This window comes from Hippocampus comes, unplaced genomic scaffold (genome assembly GCF_001891065.2).
Source record: "Hippocampus comes isolate QL1 unplaced genomic scaffold, H_comes_QL1_v1.1 scaffold109, whole genome shotgun sequence".
NCBI lineage: Eukaryota > Metazoa > Chordata > Actinopteri > Syngnathiformes > Syngnathidae > Hippocampus > Hippocampus comes.
The window spans coordinates 164,914-174,120 of record NW_017805274.1 but is presented as its reverse complement, the minus strand read 5'-3'; the positions used below and the strand labels follow the sequence as shown (position 1 = coordinate 174,120).

Below are 9,207 nucleotides of genomic sequence, written 5' to 3'. Positions count from 1 at the left end.
GGGGGGATAGCGCGAGAACCTTTTCGCGGCAGCAGAAAGGGCGTGAGGCTCGGCATCACGCTACGCCACGCTCCTAATCTACGCTTGCATCGTTAAGGCAGCCGCTGCTCAGCGAGCAAGAAAGCGGCGGCAGATATCCGTCAGGCCCGGAGCGATTTTATTACTATTATTTTTTTTTTCGTCATTCTTTTGGTGCAGTTAATCCTTTAACGCTCTCCTCCAGCGGTCACGGTCGGCCTTCCTTCGCTCTGTTGTTGTTGCTGCTGCTTGTTGTGCTGTGTGCAATCATGTTGAAGTTGGGCCGCTTCCCCGCCACAATAAACCGCGCAAGTCTTGAGAAAAACAACTTTTAAAAAAAAAAAACGTTCTGACCCCAAAGTCTTCACCGCTTTTTTGAATGTATGTTTTTCTCTTTTTCTGAGCTGCTTATATTTTCTTTGAATCGGAAAAAGAAAAGAAAAAAAAAACACGCACACAAAGAACCATCTACTTCAGACGATTGCTTGCGGTGTCAAATGAAAAGCATGTATCAGCAAGGCTGCCAGTGCATGGCATGCAAAGAAAAGACCAAAACAGCTCGGGGGAGGTTTGGATCACTTCAAAAACAGAAACACCAAAATCAAATAAAATTGAGCCAGTTCCCGTGCTTCCACGTCAGTCCTCCATAAAATTCCTGCAAGCGCTTTTATTTGGATCTTTTTCTTTCTCCCAAGCAAGTGCCACGACGTCACGAAGTTCAAAACGTGTCGGTCGGACGTCGATGGATCCAAATCTCCCCAGGCGGCGCGTGCGCTCGCTTCAAGCTATCACAGCGCTGATAATTGTGTGGGGCGGGGGGTATCCAAACCATTCATCTCATCAGCGCAACGCATCGGCTCTTCCCTCCTTTCACGATGAGCATGTGGTGTATGGGGCTAAAAAAAAAGACAAAAATGTCACAAAAATACTGGCTGGTCTCGTCTCAGTTTGCTCCCTTCCTCTTCATGAAGCACCGAGCGATGAGACTGCTGCTGCCATCTACTGGATTAGCATTTACTTTTCTGCCAGCCATTTTGCTGTTGCTCACTCGCGTCGGAGATGAACATTCTTTATCGATTTTAAATACCGTATTGGCCCGAATATAAGACGGCCCTGATTATAAGACGAACCCCTCTTTTTCAAGACTCAAGTTAAAAAAAGACTTTTTGAACACCGAATTCATTTTTGTACAGAAAATAATTACAGTACATCTGAAACAAATGATTATAACAATATATTTGAGAGAAAACGCATGTTATTTTGCCTCATTCAAATCTGTAGTGCAATCACATTCGTAAATGAATGGCTTCTGGTTTTTGAAATGTAAATTACATCATAACTTCTCCTCAGCTGCCGGTTAACCTGGCCGATCTTCGACCCACTTTTCTCCAGATTGTCGCTACGTTCCTCCATTTTCTGTTATCTCTTCTATTATTTTCTTCTCTTTTCCTTCTTACCGCTATTTTTTATTTTTCTTCTTCGTGCTACCACTTTTTTTATTTTTATTCTTTGTGGCAGAGGTTCACTTTGGCCTGGGGAGTCAAGTGCCGCATTTGCTTCATTGATATCTGGCGCCATCTAGCGTCGTGAATGGGTATAATGTCTAGACCCCGAATATAAGACGACCCCCACTTTTTCAGTCTTATTCCAATGCAAAAAACACCGTCTTATATTCGGGCCAATACGGTACTCATTTTCAAGCATTATTAGCGTCTGAAGGTTGCGGTAGTTGATATTTCAAAAGCGTTCAGGCCGAACAGTTCTTGCAAGTCCATTTTCCCCTTTGCCTTCCACCTTTGCACCCATGCCTGCCATAAACCATCTGCCTTGCGAACTAACTGTCTTCCTTTTTTGATTTTATTTCATGTTTTTAATTTCTTACTCACTCACTGCAATCTCTTATAACCTTTCGGGGCTTGTATTTCTGTATTTCTGACTTTGGTTTTTTTGTTTTTTTGTTTTTTTTTTCCAATCTCTCCCTGTCCCCTCCCCGACCCCCCTTTCTCTCTCCTTCTTTCCTCCCTTGTTGTTTCCACCCTCTTCTCGTTGTCTCTCTTGTCTTGTCCACGTCTTGTCGGGGTGGGGGCAACTGCGGACGGTGACATTGTCATACGCGCCAATCTCTTGGTTTTCTGTTTTTTTGCGTCGCGCTCCAATTGTGCCGTTTTTGGATGTTTTGGTGGCCACTCGCAGCCACGCTGGGTTGCCAGTGCGTGACGTACAGTTTGGCAGCTCTTCTGCTCTCCACCTCGCTGACCGCGCTCTTGTTCTAGTCAAACTGATCTCATCCGAGGAGAAGGGATAGTCGAGAGGAAACGGAAACTCGTTTTTTGGCTCTGATATCCACCCAACCCCTCCCTCCCCCCACTTTCGCTTTCTATGCCTTTTTGAGCCTTGTGCAGCCACAAACAAGATGACAAGTCTAAGATGTTTGCTTTTATGATTGTTATCACAGGGTGCTCTGTATGTGCATCAGATTTCTTTGGCGGAATTTTGTGTCGTCTGATTATTGTTATTATTATTTATTTTTGTTTTTTTTTGTATCTGATATAATATACAGAATGACTATTTATATCAGTGGTGTCCAAAGTGCTTCTTGAGGGCAATTTTAATGATTTCATTTTTGTCTTTAAAAAAAAAATGTTGATGCAATTTTTTAGATCCAATTCCACTGGTCAACATTTGTACTATTTTTTTTGAAATCAGAGAAGCAAATAAACTTTTCTACAGGGTTGTTTTGTTTTGTTTTTTGGGTTGTTTTTGTTTTTTAACGCTGATTCTAAATCTGGCCTTAATATTTCTCTCTATAATAATAATAGCACTATCATATCAAAAATAGAATATGTAATATATTTATGAATTAAAGGGTTGATTTAAAAATATGTGGAATTAGCTACAATATACACATGGTAAAATCCGTGTTGCGCAAGCTTTTGTAGGTTAAACATAAAAACGTGCTGGGGAAAAAGACCCCAAAAGGCTTTTAAAAAAATAAAAAATTCAAATCCGCATCAAAAATACATTTAAGGATCTCTGATTAATATTTTCTGTTGACCAGCGTTGGAACTGTGAGGCCAATTCCTTAATTTTTTTTTCTGGATAGAATGAAAACATTTTGATTTGACATAAAAAGATGAATATGAGACAAAAAGATCAGCAGTTCAGATCACAATCATTTACGTGGATAAGATGTTAAATTGCTCAAGGATATTAAAGTGGCATCTTGAGATTTTTTTTCTGTCCACTAACCTCGGTGGAAAACATTTTGGACACCCCTGGTCTAAAGGAGGGATAAAAGTTAGGGATGCGCATCATCAATTTCTTGATCGTGAGGAATCCCGTCGATTGTTAATGAGAAGTTGATCTGCATCCACAAAATGGCTGCTCGTGTCGGAAGAGAACCTCCTTTCCGAAATGTTTGTTTTGAAGCTATTCGTCCATGAATTGGTGGATCATTTCCCCCTTTGTACCGTCATGCCCATCCCTAGATGCATTTATGTCACAAGTCGGATCTCGGGTGGCGTTTTGTTCGGAGTAACACATTCATAATGCCTTAGTGTGAACTTGAGAATCGTGTGATTGTGTGTCTGCAATAGCTCGACCTAGGTTTAAAAAAAAAAAAAAGGCTTTTATTTCTTCTTCTGCTCTTGGCCTAAGCGCATGAAGAGAGCATGAAGTGCCCCCCCCTCCCCCAATCTGGTTATTCACAAATATGCTCCGCCTCCCTGGCCCGCCGGCCGAGCATTATGAATGTGTTAAAAGCAGGCGAGGCACTCCACTTCCAAATTGGAACATTAAATAAATTCAAAATGCACTTTCCTCGCCACTTGGCATCAGAAACATTTTCAAGTAAATGCCTTGAAAGGATAGAAGAGACGGGGGGAGGAAAAAAAAAAGAGTGAAATTATCATGTTTTGTGTGTACTGGACATAATCTTTTCGGACTGAAATCGGCTGTTATTTTCACTCGTCTTAATACCAGAAAGCAGGAGAAATGTCCTGAAAGGCGGGGAGGAAAATTACGTGCGTCACTATCAAAAAGAGCATCATTTTGGTTTGAAGACATTTTTGTAATTACATATCTGTGTGTGTTTCAATGTAACCGTCGTTGGGGTGGAAATAAAGTGTGTCTGTTTTTCTTTCACCGAAGTGATTTTGTTAGCTGGAGTGCAGAACCTGTCCGTCAAAGTCAAGTTTTTTTGTTTGTTTGCTTTTTAAACCGGCCCTCGACAAATGGCTAAAACCTAGCATACCGTTAGGCTCAGTGCATAGCTGCCTAAGTTGTATTTAAAAGTTTTCAGAAAACAACAAATTCAACAGACAAGAGTCCAGTTGCCTTGATTCAATTTTTGTGAATTACTGAGAATCCAAATCGAAAGTAAAGGTTCGTTCGTCTATTTCAAAGCGATAGTTCTCTTGTTGTAATGCAGTATTCCACCATTGGGGGGCGATAAACATACACCGTCCAGCTTTAAGTTACAATAGGTTAAAAATGACCTTGGCAATTATGCAATGAGGCTAGCAATATGTTGGTAAACAAAAGCACAGGTCTCGGGGAGTCTGGATGTATTATGAACACTATGAACCAAATTTTAATGTAAACTAGTCGTGCCCTCTGTAAAGTTAAAAAAAAAAAAAAAACTGCCCCAGCTCCAATATTATTGATCGACACCCAATCGGGTGGTCCATCATTACACATTGCATGGGAAAGTCTCCAGGACCCATGCCCGATATATATATTTTTTTGTCTATGCCACCTGATGTGGGCGAAACTTGGCCTCAAAGTTTAATTAACATTTGGAGGCTAGGCCATGGAGAAAAGCATTATTTTCATGTATTTATTTTATTATTCCCCCCCCCCCAGGGGTTACGCCGACAAGCAATTAGCTGCATGAGGGCACGCCATACAAAACTGAGTGTGACAATTGAGCGCTGGCGAAGCCCGTGTACATTTTCCTTTAATCAAACAGATGCGCCCGGTGATTGTTTCCTCAGCCTCGCTAATTAAAACATGGCACCCGCTAATGAACGGAGGGACTCGGGCATCTGCTTCCCTCTGGATGCTCATCAATCATTTAGAGCCCGGGTTCTCAGATGCCCGCCGTTGCCCAAAACTGACAACGGTTTGATGCGGGAAATCAAGATCGGTGTAAAAGAACAATTATCCGGTTGTCACGCCATGTGGGCAAGGTGACTCGAGCCTCCAAAGGAAAACGGGCTGTTAACTCTCCCGCAAAATTTTTGTTCGTAATGTCTCTACTGGAATATGTTAAGTCGAGTCAAATCACACAATGAAAGTCTGTTTTCACTTGTAGTTACGCAAGTCCGTGCCAACTCGTTTTTCCAAAGACAATTTAACATTTTGGATAAAAAGTGGTATGACAAGTAATTAAAAAAAAAATGAAAAAAAAGCCAAATATGGATCACCTCAACATATGCTGTATGTAAAACAATCCATTTTGCAAGATAAAATGCAATTGTACTGAAGTTAAATACAACTGAATTGTGCTCGACAGATGTGGTGTACTGGGTGAAGAAATAAAAGTAAAATGCTTGAAGCTTTTGCAGTTCCAACATTTAATTCAGTGGTTCTTTCAGGTAACACAAGATAATAAGAACACACTCATCCTTATTCTCTCACCCAAACGATCCCAACGCGGCATCGTCTCGAGCCATCCGGGAAGACAAACTTAGCTCGGCGTCAGCGTTTGGGTCTTTTGTCTTCTGTCCTTGTCCTTCCGTCTTTCTACATGTGAGTTGTTTTCCCTCTCCGTGTCCAAACCTGTCTGTCCTCTCTCCAGGTCTCCTTCCTCGGTGAGAGGACGTCGCGTGGCTCAGGTCCTCCTGGAAAGTCGCCTGACGTCCTCCCAGCCGCCGCCGCCGCCGCCGCCTCTATCCGCAGTCACTCATTTATCATTCCGTCATGCTGTCTTTCCATACACCGAACTTCTACTTTTCTTTTGTCCAAATTGGAAACCTCGCTTCTATTCATTCCCGGATAAAGCGCTCACTCGGTGGCGACGCGATAGCGAGTAGCCTATCAGATTCCTGAGGGATGTGTCATATTCGTAAACAGGGTGCTATAAGTCAGGAAATTGTTTTTTGATTTTTTATGATGGGTTTTAAACCGCACCGGAACTCTCACCAAAAATCTACATTCGCTCTTCATATACGGATGAATCAACTCGAATGTGTTACTCAATATACCTTTGCCGAAAAACACGTCATAGTCCATGAAATGAAAAATCCAATTTGATCTCAATGCTAAACGGCGTGTTCTTATGTAGCACTTTATCTTTTTTACAGAGCCATATTCACTGATCTCATTCAAACGTATCGGAGTGTAGCCTACACTGGCGCGTCAGCACACGGAAAGGTTAAACTTTTTGGTTTAAAATGACTTACTTAAACCTCCAGGATCGGCCGATTATTTTATTTTATTTTTTTCTCTTTGGTCTCATTTTGAATCCATCGACATTGCTACTAGCCTCATCCTAGCTAGTGGTACCGATTTAATTAATTGCGTGACCATGCTCCTGACTCAACTTGTACAGTTTATTAAATCAATTTTCTGCAGTTGTTAAATGAAGGTTTTAATATTGGAGAAGGTGCTGGCTGGGGGGGCTCATTAATGTCCAAAGGGATGTCAAAGCAGTTTGCCAGGCTACCTGGATAAGCAGTGAAGGCAAAATCATTAGCTGTCACTCGAAGACGTCGTCTAGTCATGTAACACCGTCATCTTAGTGCTTTATTGATTACTTTTTTTTTTCCATAAAGGTTGTCAGTGCAGCGGAGGCTTATCACGCGCCGCTCACAGCGCTGCTGGCTGTCAAAACCCATGAGTAGAAATGACTGCACCGTCCGTCGTGACACTACCTGATTTATGCTCCTGTTGTTTCGTGACAACACCCGAGTGTTACACCGCCACCCCTTTTCTGAACGCACGGCGCGTGATTTATTGCCCCTTTTAAAATGTAAATGAAGCGGCGAGCTGGGTGGGGAGGCAAACGTGTGTTTACCAGTCGGTGGAAACCGAGGCCCCGGCGTGCTCGCCGAGGAGAGGAAGACGTCCAATTAGAAATCAATTGAGCGTGTGTTGCCGGAAAATGTATTTGTGGCAAAAAATGGAAAAGAGGGGTTATCACTCATCGTGACACCACCGTTGGTGGGGTTCCTACGGCCATGTAAACCAGTGGACACCACAACGCCAGTGATCTTCAAGGCACATTGGAAACAGGATGAACCCGCGCTAATCGCAAAATTTGGTGAATAATCGACACCAACCTCTTCTAAAAAGGTTTTGTAATTGCGTATACATGCCACATGATGGCAGCAAGGCACTTCAAAGAGGATCATAAAGCATCTAATTCATCTAGCATGCACGTACTGATGAACCCATGTTACATGAACGACTGTGTTCTTTACTCAAACGTTAAACGGGAATTCAACCCCAAACTATTCTTTTCCGAAATGTGTTCCGTACGCCTCCAGTAGTCTAAACACGGCATTCTGTTTAATACTGTGTTTGTGAAACATGAGTTAAGCAACAAAATCCATCATCTCAGGGGGCGGCCATTTTGCCATTTTCTGTTGACTGAAAAAGAAAATCACATTTGCTGAGGACCCGGGAACGACCAATCACGGCTCACCTGAGTAACTGTGATGTCATTATCAGTCGACAGCAAGTGTGTATGTGTGTGTGTGTGGGGGGGGGGGGTTGTTTTGTTTTTTTCAGTTGGCATCATAGCATGCTCAATACTCGGCAGCATTTCTAACCACTCCTTCTACCCCTTTCCTACCTTCCTATGGTTGTCACACTTCCAGGCGCCTCAGGCTCTGGCCTGAGCACGGGCGCCATCGTGGGCATCCTCATCGTGGTCTTTTTCGCGCTGCTGGTGGCCGTGGACGTCACTTGCTACTTCCTCAACAAGTGCGGCCTTCTCATGTGCATTGCCGTCAATTTCTGCGGGAAAGCCGGTCCGGGAGCCAAGAGCAAGGACATGGAGGAGGGCAAGGCCAACTTCACGTGAGTCCTGAAAATTCTCCCTGCGCAAAAAAACAAAAATAAGCACCTGTTTAAGACACGATAGATGTGAAATAGGAATAGCCTCACCTGCTCTGGTGTCTTGTATTAACAGGAAGGATGAGTCCAAGGAGCCCATTGTTGAGGTGAGAACGGAGGAGGAGCCAACGCAGAACCAGGAAGGAGTGGGACCCGCGGAGCCCAATGAGACCACGCCTCTGACAGAACCTGAGTGAGAAAAAAACGTCGTCTTTTTGGAATGCTTGTCTTCTTACCACAGTCAGGAAAACATAGCACAAATCTATCTGTCTAGGTACCGAGCTAGTTTGCTAGTTCGCTCGCTAGCGAGCTAGTTTGCGAGCTCGCAATCGAGAGAGAGAGAGATAACTAGCTAGCTCTGCTAGACGTACTGTATTTGTGTTATTTGCTTCAATTCCTGAAAATTTTTTTTTTTTTGGTCCTAATCGTTTTGCATTGCTTGTTCTCAACAGAAGTTAGTTGAGCGGAGTCCAAAAAGTAATGTACTTTTAATTATTTAAGTTCAAGTTAGCCTCGGTGTCCAAAGTTAGACTTCCTCGCATTTCCTGAACAGAATTTAGGAGCATTGTGTAAAAAAAGTAATTCAAAAGCAGGTGAAATATTTGGTTATCTGCTTTTTTTTTTTCTTGGTCGCCCCACCCCCACCAAAAAATACAAATTTATCTCAAAATCCAGGATGCTTTGATTTCTTTTGGACAAAAATAGAAATTGCATAATCCACTTTTATTCATTAAAAACATTTAACATTATCATGATGATTAATTTATTTTTAAAAATGAAATACATAAAATGAAAGGCATAAACTTCAGGAATATTGTACTAATAAAAAAAAAAAGTAAAGTAGCTCCAGCGTCACTTAATAGTGCCAGTTGTTTCCAGAATTTAGTTAAATAATTTTTAAAGAGTGATGCCCCAAAACCCCTGATATTTTATGCTATTTATTTATTTACTTTTCAAATTCAGAGGCGTTATGACAAACAAGTTTATCGTTGTTTTGAAGCTTGTTTTGTGTTGCTGACCTTTGGCTTGTTGAGATTTTTCTGCTTGACTGCACCACAGTCGGCTCACTCAGCCTTAATTCTACCTCCTCCTCACCCCCCCCCACCCCTCTTTCTTTAAATTCTCACC

At 42.3% G+C, this 9,207-nt stretch overlaps 1 protein-coding gene across 14 annotated transcripts in view; it reads left to right on the top strand.

The window, feature by feature from the left end:
• Positions 1-9,207, top strand: part of ncam1a (neural cell adhesion molecule 1a) — a 161,542-nt gene that overhangs the window by 148,985 nt on the left and 3,350 nt on the right. For 10 of the 14 annotated variants that reach the window (XM_019869598.1, XM_019869596.1, XM_019869595.1 and 7 more), the window contains 2 exons: positions 7,842-8,043; positions 8,156-8,272. In XM_019869598.1, the coding sequence (XP_019725157.1) occupies positions 7,842-8,043; positions 8,156-8,272 (319 nt within the window). Of the gene's footprint in view, positions 1-2,211; positions 2,436-7,841; positions 8,044-8,155; positions 8,273-9,207 lie in introns of those variants that run through there. The other 4 variants (XM_019869602.1, XM_019869604.1, XM_019869603.1 and 1 more) reach the window with 1 other exon arrangement.